The sequence below is a fragment of the Gymnoscopelus braueri genome (genome assembly GCF_963280865.1).
Source record: "Gymnoscopelus braueri genome assembly, chromosome: 22".
Taxonomy (NCBI): Eukaryota; Metazoa; Chordata; class Actinopteri; order Myctophiformes; family Myctophidae; genus Gymnoscopelus; species Gymnoscopelus braueri.
Window position 1 is genome coordinate 12,900,108 of NC_137624.1, and position 19,532 is coordinate 12,919,639.

The window sequence follows — 19,532 nt, forward strand, 5'->3', positions numbered from 1 at the left end:
GTTAGGGTTGCCAACTCCCAGAGATTGAAATAAGGGACACCTATCCTGGGCGACAAAGCCGCGCGGCCGGAAAAATGTGGGGGTCCAACCCCCCCCAAAAACCCGAAATGCATAGAAAACTATGCATTATACCTGTAACAATTGACGCACCTGTATGTATGTCTGTCTGTTTGTTTTTGAAAAATGTTTTAGCAACCCATATATTTGAACAGAAATGTATATTTTTATCCTGTGCTTAAAATAAATTTTAAAAAAAACTTTTCTTTTTTTCTTTTTTTTTTTGACCATGAGGGGGCCGCCAAGACGCTGCGTGCGGGCCGCATGCGGCCCGCGGGCCGCGGGTTGAGTAGCGCTGATTTAGAACGATACAATTCGATTCAATGATTTAAAATCGATATAGTAACTATTTATTTACCCAAAAATTCTGTGTGAAAAATAAATACCTGGATACTGGATATAAACCCCTCTTTCTCCTTTTTCTTCTTAAAAGTACTTAGTATTGATAACATTTATTATTTGCATTGCAAAACGATTCGATACGATTATTTGCATTGCAAAACGATTCGATACGATACAAAGTCAAACGAAACGATATTTTGCTGTTTGCATATCGATATAGTAGATCGGTGAAAATTCTAAACGATTTTTCGATGCAGTTACTATATTTTTACACCTCTGAGTATGAAGGAAAAATAGAAAGCTGCACAGAGTCCAGCATGTGCGTGTAATCGTGTGTACGCAACCTTACCTGGAATCACATAGATCAGGGGTACTGATTTGGGTCCTGATGGGAGTCATCAGACCTCTGTCTGGGCTCGTGTGATATTTGGCCTCAGTGGAGGAGGTTACCCAGGCTTTGCTAGGGGAAGGAATCCGTGACGGCGCGGCTTCGGAAGAGCGCTGCCTCGACTTCCTTGGCGAGGGAGTGGGCCGTTTACAATTCTTCACATTTGACTTTTGGAATCCTCCCACAGGCCCTCTCCCGGCCATGTTCTGATGACATGCCATCCCTAGTTCAGGAGAGACGGCTGCTGACCCCGCCTCCGGTTCATGTGGCCAATGAGGCTTGGGTGCATGGCTCATACGGCTGCTACAGGACTCAGGAAGGCTTTCGGTGAAACCTGCGTCCGGGAACAGCTCGGCTTCAATGCCCTCCGCCTCGGCTAGCTCATCGGTGGAAAAGTGCAGGAGATGGGGAAGAGTGGAGGCTCTCGGAGGAGAGGGAGCCGTGGCGGTCGAGCGGTTGCCAGATTGAGGAGCAATTGCGTTTCGTGATTTACTTTTGCGATTTTGTTTGATGGGTCCATTTGCCTCAGAGGGAGAACTTCCTCTGGAGCTGAACCTCCAACTGTTACTGCTGTCGAAGCTGTGTTCAGTGAAGCCGTTGCTACTCTCAAGCTCAGTTGTGCTTGAGCCAGATATTCGAGTATGTTCATCTTTCTTCCTCGTCTCCTCCTGCCTCTCATCTCCATCATTCTCTTCCTCTGTCATATCCAGCTGTTGGTCTCTCTCCGGTAGGTGTTCCATGCTCTGTCTATGGATCAGGAATCTCCGTTCGTCTTCTTCCTGCATCTGTCGCAGCTCTTCATCTTCTGTCCACACCTCCATGCCACCTGCCACATCGTCATCTGCAACAGACATTAATGGAGGAAAATGGCAAGTTCACATACCTGTACATTTAGCCATGTCCCATTGGCTAAAAGTTTTTTTTAATTTTTACCACTTTAGAACATTTCTAATAAGATCTACACGCCACGGTATCAAAAAAAATTAATAAATATGTATATATATATATTTTTATAACAATACAATACAACAATAAAAAACCTTTTTAAGTATAACATGGGGTGCATGAAGTGTTGTGTATGTCTTTTGCAACAGAAATGTTCACAAACGACGTCCCGATCATTTTGAGTTTTCTCAACACTTCAAAACATGCTTGTGAGGCACGCCCGAGCAAGCCAGTAGGAGAATGAGTGCCCATGCAGAACTAGCTACATAATAATGCAATGGGTCATTTATATTGTCAAAAGTGGATTATTGGCAAAGACTGTGTTGGCACAGTGAAACAAATAGCCACCTCTGATCACCTGAGGGCCTAAACTGGACCGTCAAAGGCTATCAAGAAAGACTTGTTGACTGAAACAACCTATTAAAACATGGTAATATAAAAATATATATATAATTGAAAACTCACACAGTGAATGTGTTAGTGTGTCGTCCCCTAGTGGCTCAGTGTGGGACAGCGTCTCAGAGTCCTGCAGGTCATTCGGGTCATAGGTTGCCCTCTCCAGGGGCATACTGGACCCATCTTCCCCACCAGGAGAGCCATCTCCTGAACTGTGGCCTCCGGCAGACCAGGGTGGCCCAAATCCTCCGTTCACATCCCCTTCATCATAATCGCCGGCCAGTTCCGTATCCTCCAATGCCTCCCCGAGTCCTATGATGCCGTTCTCGTCCATCTGGCTTTGAAAGTCCTCGTCTTTCTCTGCGCTCACCTCTTCTTCGTCCTCATCCTCCCAGTCCTCCTCAGATCCAAGAGAGCTGGTGGGCGAGATGCGCTGTGGCGCAGGGGTCCAGTACACGACTCCCGCTGTGGTGTTGTTCCCTCCAGTCTCCATCTTCGCTCTCTATTGACCTTCTCAGATTAATGTCACACCTAAGTCCTCGCCTGTTTTAGCCGGGTACAGACACTGTCGGCGTCTGGCCTGACTGTTTTGGCCCTCCACTTAACCGCAACGCCATGGCTCAAATGTTTATACGCAGCAGTGGCATGCTAGCCGGTCAGTAATTGGTAAGCAATATAGATGAGTGAATTAATGGAGAATGCATTGCTTGATCCTCAGTCTTGGGGGAGAACCAGTCAGCTCCTCAGAGATCTCTGGATACAGTTTCTGGAATAAAATAAAAGCCATTAGCTAGGGCTACCAGTATGTATCAAAACACAAAATGTATTAGTACCCCACTGAACAGTGAACACTGCTATGTTATATTCACATAGGTTCTTTGAATTGTAGATTTAAAATATATGCTATTTGGAAATTTACAGTATACTGTAAATTAAAATGTAGGTCTGTTTTACTCCAATGTTTACAAACCAATAGTAACCCTATAACTGAAAATACAGTTATGAAATAATGTATCTGTTGGCTATAGCGTTAGTCCTATCAAAAGCTGAGTCAATCAATAAAAATATGTCTACGGAGATGGAGGTGGAACAACTTTCTGTCATAAGGCAAGACCATGCCTGATAACAATCTCATCTGATAACAAATCCTCCCCTCATACTAGGGCTGGTAAACGAATATTCCATATTTGAATATTGTTCGAATATGGGGAAAATATGTATATTCGAATATGAACATTTATATTCGATTTAAAAAATATATATTTTTTATTTTTTATTTTTTTGTATGTTTATTTGATAGGGACAATACAAAAAACTATGTATCAGGTTATAAAAACAAACAAAATATATGTTTCATTGGATCCGAGCACTTGATACATAGTTTTTTGTATTATCCCTGTCAAATAAACATAATACAATTTTACATTTCTTTTTTTTTTTTAATAATAATAATATTCGAATATATTCAAATATCTGCCAATTTTTAAGACCAATATTCGAATATCATTTCTGAGGAATGTTACCAGCCCTACCTCATACCAATAATTGAGATATTTATACCTCAATAGATCATTTAAAAATCTAAAAATGACCATACAATACCATAGAGAAACGGCACAAACACAACGACAAACAAACGAGCATTAACAGACATTGAAGGCGGCTCTGCTGAATTAATGGAGCCGAGTGAAGCTCTAATGGTAATGGAGTAATAAATAAAGTACAAAGGAAATGATCCAGCCTGTCTCCTATGGTACTCACACACAGCTGTTCTCCTCTGCTAACGTGTGTGCAGCGTGCACACTAAATAAATCCTATCACAACCATGAGTCCCAAAGCACACTTAACCCGTTAAAAACGGGAACGCACTTTAACCATTATTTTATACTTCGGCTATTCAAAAATAGCAGATCTACAAGCTCATAGCACGGCACCGAGTGCCGCGCTATGAGCTTGTAGATCTGCTATTTTTGGAAAAATCGTGGAACTGGTGCAAATCTTTGAATATATATATATTTTTTAAAGCAAAGATTTTCAACTAAAATCTTTGCTTCTGGGGGGGTCCCTGGAACAACATATTTTGAGATGGGGGTCCGCAGCCAAATACATATCATTTTGGGGGCCCTTGACATGAAAAGGTTTGAGGACCACTGATTCATTATAGCAACAAAAGTTAAAAAACTGTTAGGATTTAGAAGACATTTGTAGAATCCCCAGAAGCAAAGATTTGAATTACAAATGTTCGCTTAAAAAAAAAAAAATCAATATTCAATATTCAATATTTGCACGAATTTCCATGATTTTCCAAAAAATAGCAGATCTACAAGCTCATAGCGCGGCACTCGGTGCCGCGCTATGAGCTTGTATATCTGCTATTTTTGAACAGCCAAAGTATAAGATAATGGTTAAAGCGGTTAAAATCTAAAATGACAGATGCTTTCCCGGCCTTAATGGGTTAATGTCCCATTAATAATAAGTTCATACATTTCCCAACAAGAGGAATGTGAATTGAATTCCTTAACAATGTTCATCAATTTTTGTACAAGAGGTGAAAACAAGAGGAATTACAAGTCCTTACGGAGCTCTTAGAAGGATTAATCGCTGCTGCAGGCAAGAATCAACTAATCTCCTACTAGTTATTTCAAGGCCATGCTTATCAATCAAAACGTATAGTTGTAAGTAAAAACCAAGTTGCCTCTGTTTCCTGAACAGTCTTTAGTCTATCTTGTTGTTATAACAAGGGCAAAAAGACGTGTACATACGCACATACTATACATACATACATATGTGTGTATAAAAACACACATAAATGCGGATATGTATAACTTTGACCTTCTATGTATCCGTATTAACGGTGCTGCAAAACGTTTTTTGTTTGTTTGTTTTTTCAAGTTAAAGCTCTATATTCTGACAACAATCATTTCAATCCTGTAGATTGTTTGTTCAGTAACAGGGATCTCCCTCTCTCTCCAGTTCGTTGGTGAACAGAAAATAGATTTTCAGTGTTTTTTATTATTTTTACATTATACATGCTCCACTTTTCACTCATTCACTCACTCACAGTTAATTAATACCTACTGTACCTAGGCTACTGGCCATTACAACCACAGTCTGCAGCTGTTGGCCACTGAGCAAGTCAATTTGACTTGAGCAATCGATGGTTATGTGGCTTGTTCAAGGGCAACAAAATACTAATAGTCTCTGAAAGGGGAAGGAAACGACCTGCTGAGATTTATCTATAGCAAACCTGAGATTCAAACTGCCAATCTTCAAGTCAAAAGCTAGTTTCTCTAACCTCTGGGCTACAATATGTGGTGGAAAGTAACTTAAGTAAAAAAATCTGAGTACTTCTTCCACCACTGGCTCCAGTGGCTACCATAACAACAGTTCAACACAAGCGTCATGCTTTGCTCCAACCCAGGCCTGGCCTGGCCTGTACAATAAAACACCTCTTAGCTCAAACCAGTCACAGCTAGACTTTCTTGGTCACTGAAAGTCTCCAGATTTGCCTAATTTCTACAATCCACTCAGTAATCCAAATGCCTGCTATTCCTAAAGTCAAAGCAATCACTGAATGACTCCTTATAAGTACAAAAAAAACAAGTCCATATTCCATAATGCCACCAAAATGTGTGCCTAAAGCCTAAAGTGTGCCCATTAAGACCTGAGGCCGATTCTACGAATGTCTTCTAAATCCCAACAGTATTCTGAAAAAACGTATCTTTCTATATCAGTGGTGCTCAAACTTTTTCATGTCAAGGACCCCCAAAATTATATTTATTTGGCCGCCGACCCCCATCTCAAAATATTTTGTTCCAGGGACCCCCAGAAGAAAAGATTTTAGTTAAGAATGGTCACTTTAAAACAATATATATTCAAAGATTTGCACACATTTTCATATTTTTTTTAAAATAGCAGATCTACAAGCTCATAGTGCAGCACTCGGTGCCACGCTATGAGCTTTTTAGCTCAAATCAAAAAGTGACACAGATGCGTTCCAGGTCTTAATGGGTTAAACTACAGACAATCAACAGGGGACTGACATTATGAACGCATGGAATAACACATGGAGTATTACATACGTAGATTTATTGTGTGATATTATTATTATTATTCGTAGTAGTAGTGGTATACAATTATTGTTACCATAAAATCCACCTTTATTCCCTTTAGGTCCACTGGAGTCAGTCACAGTGACAGAATAGTAGAATCAATGAATTATATTCCTTGATTCATGTTCACCTTCTAATCTTAGACAATTAGGATCAAACCTTTTAAGCAATTGGATGTGAGGGTGAAAGCGATAAACTGTGCAGCTACAGCATGCTGGAAAAGAATATTCCCAGCAGAAAGGAGAACAGCCTTTTGTTTTGAACCAACCAGTCACGACCTGATGTGAAGTAGTAGTGAGTATTTTTTGCATTGCATATCTCTCTTGACACACGCACACACACACACACACACACACACACACACACACACACACACACACACACACACACACACACACACACACACACACACACACACCTCTGCCTTGCTCATGGGCACTGTGGCAGAGTTGGTGATGCACAGTAAAGCATCAGCCACCCTCCAGTCACAAGTTTACAGCTGGAATACATTGATTGATTGATTGATTGATGTACTTTATTTAGTAAGACATGAGAACATCAGTACATGGAAGTACAAATTCACAATACAAGGTCTACTAAACTGGGAGTCTCATTAAGCACTAAGCTTGTTTAAGATGAGATCCCCATGCACACAAATCATGATGACATATAAGAGACAGACAGATATACACACTACTATACAGAAAGTCATACAATCAGCTTACAGGTTACTGGTATGGATAGTGAAAAAAAATGTACAAAAGAAAAAAAAGAAAAATGGGGGGGGGGGGGGGTAGGTTAAGACTTAGACAGGGGCCATTTTCGAATTTCAGCCTCCTGAAGGTGTATCTTTAGTGAAGTTTTGAAAGTGAGTAGGGTTTTACACTCCTTTACTCCTTTTGGTAGGGCATTCCACATTTTTGATGAATAGCATGAGAAAGAGTTCATTCCCTTTGTTGAGCCAAATCTGGGTTGCACATGATTTGTGGAACTGCCTCTGGTGTTATCGTGGACTTCATTAACATTTAGGAAGTATTTAGACAAATACAGGGGGATCCCAATGTTGTGGTGTATCTTGAAGACCAGGCCCATAGCAAGTTGCTGTACTCTGTCCTCAACCCTAAGCCATCCAATCCTAGCAAAATGAGCAGGGGTTAGATGGGTTTTGTAGTTGAGGCCAAGAAGTAGCCTTAGTTTGTTTTGGGATGTTTGGAGCCTTGTTTTTGGGCGGTGTAGCCGCCCCTATAAGTGGGGTTGGGACACCTCATTAGTATTAGTTTCCTGCACTGTGATTGGCCCACTTGGCCCACTATCCTGTACTGTGATTGGCTGACTCTATTGGCTGACTCTATTCAGCACTGTGATTGGCTAGCGAGACACATGATGACATTAATAACCTATAAATAGGATTATGCACTTCCAAAAAGCAACTTTTTGGAAGTGAGCTTCCATCACTATGATGACCACTGTGATGACCACACCGCCCACTTCACACTGGGTGTGATTTTTAAGGCCTTGGAGGTGTTGTGATACCATGAAGTGCATGCATAATCATAATGACCTTGTATAAGGGCCCCTGCAAGAATCTTCAGAGTATTCTTACTGACTAGACGTTCAATCCTATTCAAAAGGCGTGTTTTTTGGTTAACCTTTTTGATCGCTCTTTCAGCGTTTTTGTTTCCGGAGAGGTTTGCCTCCAAGATGGAACCCAGGTAGGTAATTTCATCCTTTCTTGCGATAACATCATCACCCACTTTGATCTTGAAGCTCTCAGCCTTGCTAAGGTTAGGACTGGACCCAAAGAGGATGGATACAGTTTTACCCAGGTGTAATGATAGTTTGTTGTCAGAGAGCCAGATGCAGATCTTGTTGAGTTCAGAGCTGAGAGTTTTCTCAACCTGCAGCCTGTCCCTGTCCGAGACCAGCAGAGCCGAGTCATCTGCGAACAGGAACAGTTTGCAGTCGCAAGCTGAAGACATATCGTTCACATATATCAGGAACAGTAAAGGTCCTAGTATACTTCCTTGCGGAACACCACAAGTCACTGGGAGGGGAGGGGACTGGGTGCCGTTTACTTCCACCACTTGCTCCCTCCCTTCCAGGTAGGATCTCATCCAGGTAGGATCTCATCCAGCTCACCGACGTATCATCAAAACCTATTGCTTTGAGCTTATCGATACACACTAACTAACCCATACGATTCCAGGGATCAGGCCAGATACGGACCAGATACGGACCAGATACGGACCTTTTAGACAAAGTATTATAATGTAATTGTGCTGTTTACATGTTTTGCCTAATACAATATTCAATCAATCAATCATACCTTTGACTTGAGCCTCCCTACATCAAGGTCAGCCTGCCACACCATTGTAATTAGTGCCATATCTGGTTCAGGACTTTGATTTGGTTCAATGGAAAAAAGGCCTTTGAATGAAAAAGGATCCAAAAGAGGGTCCATTTGGTTACATTTTGTACACTCTCATAGGTTCAAATAACGCTGAGGAAAGTAACAGTGCTGGAACAGCACTGATGTTAATTAAGGAGAGTGGTTACCGGTTATCTTTGCTACTCTCATCATATATATATCCCTGATTAACACGAGGAGATTATAAGCTACGGCTTACAGTAGATCACTGTTTTCTCACTGTAGGGTCCGAAAACCCCCAGGGATAACTCTAGTCTAGGGGATTCCAGGGGGTCCACTCCACAGCTAAATGATGTACAGTCAGGAACCAAAATTGACCCTTACTGGTCTCTAACTCCAAGAGTGTACATTACAAATGGAACCAATAACATGTAAAAGTAAATACACTCTCAGGTATTGGGGTCCTATAGGGATTTGGGGGTCCATGGCCTATGCATATCAAACTGGGGGGGGGGGGGGGTCCTTATAGGTTGAGAATGGACAGCTGTGGATCTTATCAGACACACAAAACCATTTGCAGTGTAGTTCTTCCACTGCACTGCAGTTCTTTTGAAATGTAACACACACACGTAGACTTTAATAACACCCACATGCAGAGAGAGACGGGAACAAACAGATCCCTCAGTGGTTCTCACAAGCGACACACTCTTTCATACGAACGAGAGAGAGAGAGAGAGAGAGAAAGAGAGAGAGAGAGAGAGAGAGAGAGAGATGTTTTGTTGTGGTTGAAACAAACAGAACCCTTAAGAGAATGGAACGAGCAACACGCTCACGCTCCCCCTGCAAAACCTTTCATAAGCAAATCTGTGAGGGTTCTCCATTAAGGCTGGGTAGATGGCAGTGGTGGAAGAAATACTCAGATATTTTACTTAAGTAAAAACAGCAATACCACAATATAAAAATACTGTTACAAGTAAAAGGAGTTCAAAATGTTACTTGAGTAAAAGTACCAAAAGTAAAAGTACTGAAATGTTTCAAAATAGCAGATCTACAAGCTCACAACGCGTCGCGTTGTGAGCTTGTAGATTGGCTATTTTCAAATATCCTAGGTATAAAATAGGGCTTAAGTGGTTAATGTATGTTCTATAACTACGTGCCCAAAATATGGATAGCAGGTTGAAAGTGACCAACTGTTGTAGCCCTATTGGACTTTACGGTCCATTTATGACACTGTAAATGGGGGAGAAAACACAATTTTTAAATAAATTATTATTTTATTAAGATGGATTTTATATTTTTATAATCGATTAAATACATGTGTTTGATTAACTGTTGCACCCCTAGTCCTTAGGGTCAATACATGTACTGCTCACTGATGTATTGTATCAGCATTTGATTTGGTTGACTACACAACCGTGTAGTCATGACTTGTTTACACTACATGGTTATTGCTTTAAAGATGATCTAGATCATCATCCACAAATAGAAGCCAAAACCTTCCGACCATCTGTGACTTCCCTGAACATCTCTACTCCACTATGTTTAAGAACACATCTAAGAAGAAGGAAAAAAAGAAAAGGAAAACATATATTTATATCTCTCACCTGTCGCTTTCATTTGTCCTGCACCTTCAAACTCTAGTGGAACTCAGAGGATTTGTCTTAGCAGAGAGATGGGGGTGGGGGTGGGGGGGGTTAGTTACGCTACCCTAAGCCCCTTTGGGAAGGGGGGCTTCACACACACACTGTAAACAGACAGCGATCATTACTGTGCATCCGGTGCAGTAGGATAGTAGTAGCAGAGCCCCATCACTACAAGAGCTCCACAGACGAGACAGCAGGCGGAGTGCATAATCCTCAGGCAAGCTAGCACTGTGTCTCTGGAGCCGACAGGTGGGATGGGGTTCGGAGGGTAGAGAGAGCGACAGAGAGAGAGAGAGACATAAAGACAGCTAGATAAGAAGGGTAAGACAGAGAGAAAGGATGATGAAAGGCACTGGGGGGGAGGAGTAGGCCAGTCACAATTATTACATAATCACCTAATCCCAATTATTTGAGATAATCGCAGTTATTTTTTGCGAATGCTAAAAGCCAAACAGAAATGTGATTTTTATTCCTAATGTTCCAATGGTGTTCAACGACAGAAACACAATTAAATCGCTTAATCGCAATTATTTGCGTGACAATTCATTGTCAACTTAAATGTGTAATCGTGACAGCCCTAGGAGGAGGAGGAGGGGGGGGGGGTATAGGGGGGCATAGATGAGACAGAGAGAGTGGAAAGTTATAGTGTGTGTGTGTGTGAGAGTGATCAAACATTTCTGACAGGCTCTCCCGTCAGGTCCATATACCCTGCCACACGGAATCTGTCTGTCTGAGCACACATCAGCCCAGCCATGAGGGACACTGTACTGTACTGTTTCTCACAGTCTGACACCCGTTTTTGAGATCAAGCAGAGCTGACTCTCTGAATAATCCCAAGCAGGCAGGCAGCACACGCAGAGCCAGGGAGGACTGTTTTAAGATGGCCTCCCCCTGGCTCCCTATAGTGGCTGAGCAATGGCACGTAATCTTCTTAGGAGGTAAAGCATGACGATAGGTTAGGGCACGCACAGACCGTGTCCCATGTGCTGCCTGAGAATAATGATTAAACTATTAAGACCTGAAGCCGATTCTACAAATGTCTTCCAAATCCCAACAGTTTTCTGAAAAACGTATGTTTCTATATCAGTGGTGCTCAAACTTTTTCATGTCAAGAACCCCCAAAATGATATGTATTTGGTGGCGGACCACCATCTCAAAATATGTTGTTCCAGGGACCCCCCAGAAGTTTTTTCAAAAATAGCAGATATACAAGCTCATAGCGCGGCACTCGATTACTATTAAAGTAAATGGGGGGGGGGGGGGGGGGGGGGAGAAAAGAAATTGTAATATAGGCTGCTGCCCATGTATAAATAATCTAATCAGGAAATATTTGTTATCACTGGTAAATGTTGGCCATTGCTGACAAGTTTTTTACTCTACCATCCAATGCCATGTAATTCAAATTGTTTGGGGAGAAAGTCCTCTGTGAATTTTGGTACTTGCCAGCTCCTGTGGCCAGTAGACAAAGAAGCTGGCATGGAAAGTATAGAGTTACTTGTGTTATCAATCAAGTCAAGTAAGCACCCCCCCCCCTCTGCTTTTACTACACTGTGTCAAACAGGAATTCCAGCTTTGTTTGAAACAATGCCAAATTTGAATAGGCTGCTATTACACAACTCAGGCAAAGACTTGCTTAACAACAAGGAAAGCAAGTAGAGAACTGCACTGGTGTCAGAGAACAGGGAAAATATGAGGAACAATTTACTATTATGCAGGCATCAAAGAGAAGAGACGGCACACACACACACACACACACACACACACACACACACACACACACACACACACACACACACACACACACACACACACACACACACACACACACACACACACACACACACACACACACACACACACACACACACACACACACACACACACACACACACTGTTTTTACTTAAGTAAAAGTATCAATACTGCAATGTAGAAATCTACAAAGTAACTAGTAAGTAAAGCGTTCAAATAATTGTATTGGAGTAAAAGTACAATGTCTGCCTCTGAGATGTAGTGGAGTTAAGTATAAGTAAAAGTACTGAAAATTGGAAATACTCTAGAAAAGTAAAACTAGCTCTAAATTGTACTTAAGTACAGTACTTGAGTAAATGTACTTAGTTACTTTACACCCCCCCCCCACACACACACACACACACACACACACACACACACACACACACTACCACTTAGGCTAAATGTACTGCTTTCTTCCCACCACTTCTCATTTCTTAGCAATGCCAACGAACTCACCTTGTTCAGGGACATTTTCTCTAGAGCAGGATCTGTGAGGACGCTGAGAGTGCAAACACGGATCATCAGACCTCAATCACTGCAGACTTCAATGGAGCAGCTCCCCGGTTGCCTTGAGAACCGCATTACAAACCATTAACCAACAGAGGACCCACCCCAAGCATTAAGTCACCATGGGTAACCCTGCCTGTCCCTGGCTGGCATGCAATGCATGCAACAGGAACATCAGGTCACTATAGCAGTGGTTTTCAACCTTTTTAATGCCATGAAGGACCCCTAAATTGATATACATTTGGCCGCGGACCCCCCATCTGAAAACGTTTTGTGCCAGGGGACCCCCATGAAGCAAAGATTTGAGTTAAAAATGTTCGCTTTAACAGATGCATATATTCTAAAGATATGCACACATTTTCAAAAATTTTCAAAAAAAAAAGAAGCAGATCTACAAGCTCATAGTAGATCTGCAATTTTTTGAATAGCCAAAGCTATGTGGTTAACATGATTGCGACGCTCTGTTAACTAATTTAGCTGGGGACCCCCTAGTACCCCCCCCCCCCCCCCCCCCCCCCAAGGACCACTGGTGGTCCCCGGACCACTGGTTGAGAACCACTGGGTTACAAGTGGATACATTATAACACTGAGGATTTTACTGTGTGCATAAACCCAACATCAACAAAAGGTTTGCTGAACTTTCTGACTACTGCAGATCACTAACTAACTAAATAAACGAATTCTATGATGCTTATAATGTATAACAGAGAATTACTGACATGTTATAACTGTTCTATATTCGATCTCAACATGGTTAAGATAATAACAGCGTTGGGAGTATCATAAATGTCAAGGAATAGTACAATCATTTCTTACATGTCAGAAGTCTCCATCACTTCAGTACTGCAGACATCAGTTTAGCACAAAGTAAGCCAAACTTCGGCCCGTTGGTAACTATAACGTGGCAGTGGTTCATGTAGCGTGGGTGGAAGATTACACGGATCGGGTCGGTTCTCTTCTTGATCGTAATGACCGTATATAATGCTAATTAATTAGCATTGTTTCTAAAAAGCGTGGCACAGATTTTAGCTGGCGGAGGAGTTGCCTGAAACAAAACAAATGCCTGATGACGCCGAGGGAGGACCGCGTGATGATTGGTTCATGTCAGCGGTTTAGGGGAGGGATTTAGCTCGGAGTGACACTTGTTTAAACATATTTATTTATGTATCTATGTATTTATTTATTTATGTATTTATGTTCTGATATAGGACACTGCAATACACACGCATTTTTAACTTGTGAAATGGGACATTAGGCACAATGAGTACTTTTACTTTTGTACTTTAAGTATGTATATTTTGATACCAATACTTTTGTACTTTTAGTCAATTCAATTTTGAATTCCGGACTTTCATTTAACAGAGTAGGCTATGTCTACACTGCAGTATTGATACTTTTGCTTAAGTAAAAAATGTGAGTGCCTTTTTTTCCACCACTGCTTGTAAATGACAACATTATTTGTACTTGGTAAGGACTGTTAATAAACGGCCAGACAAATCAAATACAACCGTCACCGCATTGGTCGTGACGACATGTCCCCACGTGGGGGCAGCATGTCCAAACTTTTCTTCTGTAGCCTAGTCTCTGGTCTGCTCCTTCTGTGGTAGTGTGTATGTATATTATTTAACGCTGGGTGGCACTGTTTGACTAAGCAGGGCAACGAAACACATTTATTTTACTGTAAAAGAAATGGAATATTCTATTGTATTCCATTTTCTTTGAGAAGTTTCTAGAGAGGTATTATAATGAGAGAGAGAGAGAGAGAGAGAGAGAGAGAGAGAGAGAGAGAGAGAGAGAGAGAGAGAGAGTTGACCTCAGTTAAAAACAACAACACCTTGATTAAGTCCATTGTGGGCCACATAGTGTGTTATTTGCCTCAATAAAATAAATGAATTCAAAATTAAAAACGTATCATTACGTGTTCTCTTTGACAATAACCACCAGACGTTATTAAATGTTCTTCCCTCCTCCGCAAATTGGATTCATTGCCGAGAACAATATCTTCTAAGTTCTCTTATTCATCTTTTTGGAGATATAGCTATATTTTGGCATGCACGTTTTCTTTTTACTACAGTCTAGCACCCAGTTTATCCCCTGCACTTAGGAAAATATAAAAAACAATATGTTTTTTTTTTACCGTGAGATCCAGCAGGTTGTTCCCACCCGGTGCGCCCTGCAGACGTCTGAAGAAGTGCCCCATGAGCATTTTGTCTAAGTGAACTCCCATCTTAAACTAGATTGCATTTTGGCACCAGATAAAAAAGTTCACACACAGTGGCAATCTGTCCGGACACTGGCGCCGATCCAGAGTATTGTCTGAACAGACTGAATGTACAGACTCAAATAAAGCTTGTGTCAGGAGGCTATAAACAGGCTGTCACAGGGTCCTCAGGAAGGACAGAGTAAGCCCTCTACCCTTGAGGAGTGGTAAAACATTAACCACTTTTTCTTTTACTAAGTAAAAGACCACAATGTAGAAATACTCTTGTTACAAGTAAAAGTCAGGTGTTCAAAATTGAGAAAGAGTACAAAAGTATTGGCATCAAAATATACTTAAAGTACCAAAGGCAAAAGTAGTCATTATGCAGTATGTCCCATTTCACATGTTCGTCATGTATAAAAAGCTTTTGAAAATAGCAGATCTACAAGCTCACAATGCAACGCGTTGTGAGCTCGTAGATCGGCTATTTTCAAATTGCCAAAGTTTAAATATGGCTGAAGTGGTTAATGTGTGTTTTGTAATAATAATCAAAATCTACAAAGTAACTTTTAACTAATGTTTTCAAATAATTGTAGTGTAGTAAAAGTACAACATTTGCCTCTGAAATGTAGTGGAGTAGAAGTAAAAGTACTGGAAATTGAAAATACTCCAGTAAAGTAAAAATTCCTCAAATTTGTGAACGTGGTTAAACGTGAAATCCAAGAACAAACTGGCTAAAATAATGAATACAAACAGGAAAATCAAAGGTGTCCAATAGAGTAGTTCTGACATACTGTTCTGTATAGAGGGCAGATAACCTCCCATCTGACTGCACCCACCCTCTTCATCAGGGGTCTCAACCCCTACCTTCTTCATCAGGGGTCTCAAACTCTACCTTCTTCATCAGGGGGTTCAAGCCCTACCCTCTTCATCACAGGTTTCAACCCCAACCATCTTCATCAGGGGTTTCAACCCATACCGTCTTCATCAGGATGTTCAATCCCTACCCTCTGGCATAAGCTAAAGATTCCTTTCATTCAAGACAAACAGATACAAACTCTCATTCATCCATTCCCCTCATTACCATCCTCAATGCAGGGAAAAGGAGGTACCTTGACCATCATGAGTAGGTAGGCCTATGTAGGATAAAGTTTATGCTGATTAGATTTCAGTTTATGGTTTATGTATTTGTAATTTTTGTACTTTTATTTATTGTAATGCTATGCTGGTCTCGTGTTATGTAGGGGGGATAACAGGTTGGTCATCATTGTATTGTTCTATTGTCATTCTGTTGATTATGCTTGTTCATTGTTGCAGTCCTCGCTGAGTCTGGGGTACTCACTATGTTATTTCAAAGAGTTTGTCTGTTTTGTATACTGGGCTAAAGTTGCACTTCAACTTAATTTGTCCCCGAAGGGCAATTGGTTTTGCAGCATAGTGACTATCTGCTGCAAAACCAATTGCCCTTCTGGGACAAATAAAGTTGAAGTTGAAGTAGAGATACCTATCACTGTGGAAGATGCAAAGAGGTAGTCAATATGAGATTCTTTTCCTAGTATTAATACAAAAGTTCCCATTTCATGCATCCGAGAGTCAATAACATTCAATCTAAAATGTGGCACCCTACCTACAACAACCTGAAGAGCATCCAGTGGAAATATGTAACTAACAAGCCATAATATTTAATATTCAATATCATTTAAAAGCCATAGTTACAGAACTGTAATGAGTATGCCTTTTCAGCTAAACTGCAACCTCTGATTTCTTTACATAATCGTTAATTTGATTTGATTGATTATCTTGACTGATTTCTTTCTTTCTTTCTTTCTTTCTTTCTTTCTTTCTTGATACTGCAGTATATTTATATTGGGAATGTCAGAGAATCATAACATGTCAACTTGTTGATTCAAATTAAGAGAGAAATAGAGAACAACGTGCGTGCATGTGCATGTGTGTATGTGCACGTGCGCGCGTGTGTGTGTGTGTGTGTGTTGCTGTGTGTGTGTTGCTGTTGTCAGCAGTGTCTTTCACAGGAGTAGGCTGCATGTCTACTGTTCTATGTGTTCTACTGTGTTATGGGTCCAGGTATTTGGTTCCATTTGCACACTCCCAGTTAATTTAACACTAAACACATTTTACAGTGTATATTCAGTATTTCAGTCTGAGAAATTATGCCTCTGGTTTGTAATCTTTCACAGCAGCCCTTGCCTATCTGGGCACAAAGGCTCTGTAATAAATGATGACAGACTGCCTGTTTTTGTGCAGTTATCTTTATTGGAAAATTAAACACCCTTTCTGTATAAATAACAAGTCATTTTACAACACTCCTCATTGAAATGTGCAGCAAGCCCGCAAAAAAACAAACAAAAGACAAGGGGGAGTGACTTAAGCCTGGTATATACTGCGCCGTACTATGAGTCACGTTCCAAAAACAGCATATTCAATGTGATGCAACATGTGAGCTGTAGATCAGCTATTTTCGGCATAAGTCAAAAAGAAGTAAGTCAAAAAAGAGGCTGGAATAGAATGTCACAGCAGGGCCGAAAGGAACATCGACAAAATCAGCCTCCTGTGCAGCCTAATGGTGAGGGAGGCACAGTCAGTGAAATATAAATAAACATAAACGATTACCGATAGAGTGCCAACAGGTAGCAGGGTCTGCAAAACCTTCGAGAAGATAGCCAGGGAATGGATATAGGGTGTGTGTGTGTGTGTGTGTGTGTGTGTGTGTGTGTGTGTGTGTGTGTGTGTGTGTGTGTGTGTGTGTGTGTGTGTGTGTGTGTGTGTGTGTGTGTGTGAGATGGGGGGCTTTGCGAGCAAAGCGCCATCAATGTAACAGCAATGAGTCAATTTGATCCATGTCTTATATGCCACATGCAGTCAAGGCCAACCTCTCTGTCCTGTCGTGTGATTAATGGGCTGTCACGGGACGCCACCGATTCCCTTCATCATATCCCCCCGCCTGGATGGCCCCAATACTGGGTCAAATCGGAGGCTAACACATCGATCGACATGTTCCTGCAGTAAGGCTCGTATCGTTTATGATTCCACTTGAATAAATAGTTTCTGAAACGTTCCCGGAGAGCTGTAATAATTTTAGGGTTAAAGGTGATGATTAGAGGGAGATGATTTAAATAATTTGGTCTCCAGATGAGTGGAAACATGAAAGTGGGCTGTTTTAATGATTAGACTCTAATCATTAAAACAGCCCACTTTCAAAATTTCTTGTTTGAACGAGATGCCATTACTGCAATGCCATCTTATGAGAACAAAACTCTCTGATCATTAGAGAGGTTTGTTCTCATAAGATGCCATTTGTATGTTGGAGAGCTATTCAATCAAAGTTAAAGTTCAGCACAATTATCGGATCTTTTCTCCCTCTGAGACGTGTGCATAATACAGTAGGCTATGTATGTAAGCTAAAGGCAGATAGTGGTTCAGTGCCTTGCTTAAGTACACTTCAATGGGGATAGACAGTAGATACATAGGCCATTGTAGGGATCTAACTGGCAACAAGTAACTGTTATAGGATGTTCTTTGTGACCACAAATCCACTTTGCAAGTCAGTATAAAGTCAACATGTCAATATAATTCTTTGAGAATCCACCCAAAAATGTCAATGTTTACACATCCAGAGTTAAATGAACACAGGATTTTACAGTGTAAATCACATATAATTTGGTCACTGTCTGACTCAGTGCCAGCTGCTTTAACTAATACAGTAGAGTGAATGTAGCGTTTGATCTCTGCTTCCTCCTCTGCACTTTAAGTGACAATATGGAAGAATTGTAAAGAGATCACATACACTCTTGTCCCCCTCCCTTTTCTCTCTGTCTGTCCTTGTCTTCCACCTTTTCTGCCTGTCTTCCCTCTCTTTTTCCTTGCACTGTCAATGACACACGCACGCGCGCACACGCGTGCACACGCGTGCACACACACACACACACACACACACACACACACACACACACACACACACACACACACACACACACACACACACACACACACACACACACACACACACACACACACACACGCGCACACACACACACACACACACACACACACACACACACACACACACACACACACACACACGTACACGTACATACAAACACGTACAGATAACTACTCACAGCCTGAAGTATATTAAATGTCAGGAATAAGGACATCATCTTTCTCAGTTACTCCATGTAGTCTATCATGTTCTTTTGAGCGTGCGTATAGTATAGAATTGCATTTCTCCAAATCAAATTAAGGGATGCACTCAAAAACCTCACATCTGTAACTGAGACGTATAGACAGACAGTGAGACAGACAGTGAGACAGACAGACAGACAGACAGACAGACAGACAGACAGACGCTGGCTCGGAGCCATTCCCTTTTTTTTCATCAAAGAGGAGCTGGACACGTGTTTGCTCTTCAGTGTTGTGCCTCCAAGCAATAACTTTGTTGAGTGACAGGCTATTTCACATGGCTGCTGTGTGACCAAGTTTACACACAGGCTCTACACGGGCCCTGATTGGTTACCCCAGACTTCCGGAGCAGGAAATGGATTCACAACGGAGCGGTGCCAGACCCAAATCGCAGAGGGCAATTTTTTTTTCCACTGTCAGATTCGTCTGGTCCCAGGCTAGCTCAGGGACACTTTGACACAATGACCAGGGCAGGGAGGTGAACTGGTGACTTTCTGCTTACCAGACAGTCTCTCTACCCAATAACCCAATAAGCTACGACTTATATACTGTACTGTATGTATTTATGTATGTACGTACGTA

The 19,532-nt window shown here is 41.4% G+C and overlaps 1 protein-coding gene across 6 annotated transcripts in view; it reads right to left on the reverse strand.

The window, feature by feature from the left end:
• The window catches only part of akna (AT-hook transcription factor), a 70,615-nt gene extending 57,049 nt beyond the window's left edge, over nt 1–13,566 (reverse strand). For 4 of the 6 annotated variants that reach the window (XR_013932560.1, XR_013932561.1, XM_080419957.1 and 1 more), the window contains exons 1-4: nt 13,367–13,566; nt 12,500–12,611; nt 2,198–2,894; nt 749–1,628 (exon numbers count right to left, since the gene is read on the reverse strand). Coding sequence is in view for 4 of the 6 variants with exons in the window: in XM_080419957.1 (XP_080276083.1) it covers nt 749–1,628; nt 2,198–2,621 (1,304 nt within the window). In the remaining 2 variants the exon portion in view is untranslated. Of the gene's footprint in view, nt 1–748; nt 1,629–2,197; nt 2,895–10,212; nt 10,291–12,499; nt 12,612–13,366 lie in introns of those variants that run through there. The other 2 variants (XM_080419955.1, XM_080419956.1) reach the window with 2 other exon arrangements.
• Between the last annotated feature and the right edge of the window lie 5,966 nt (nt 13,567–19,532).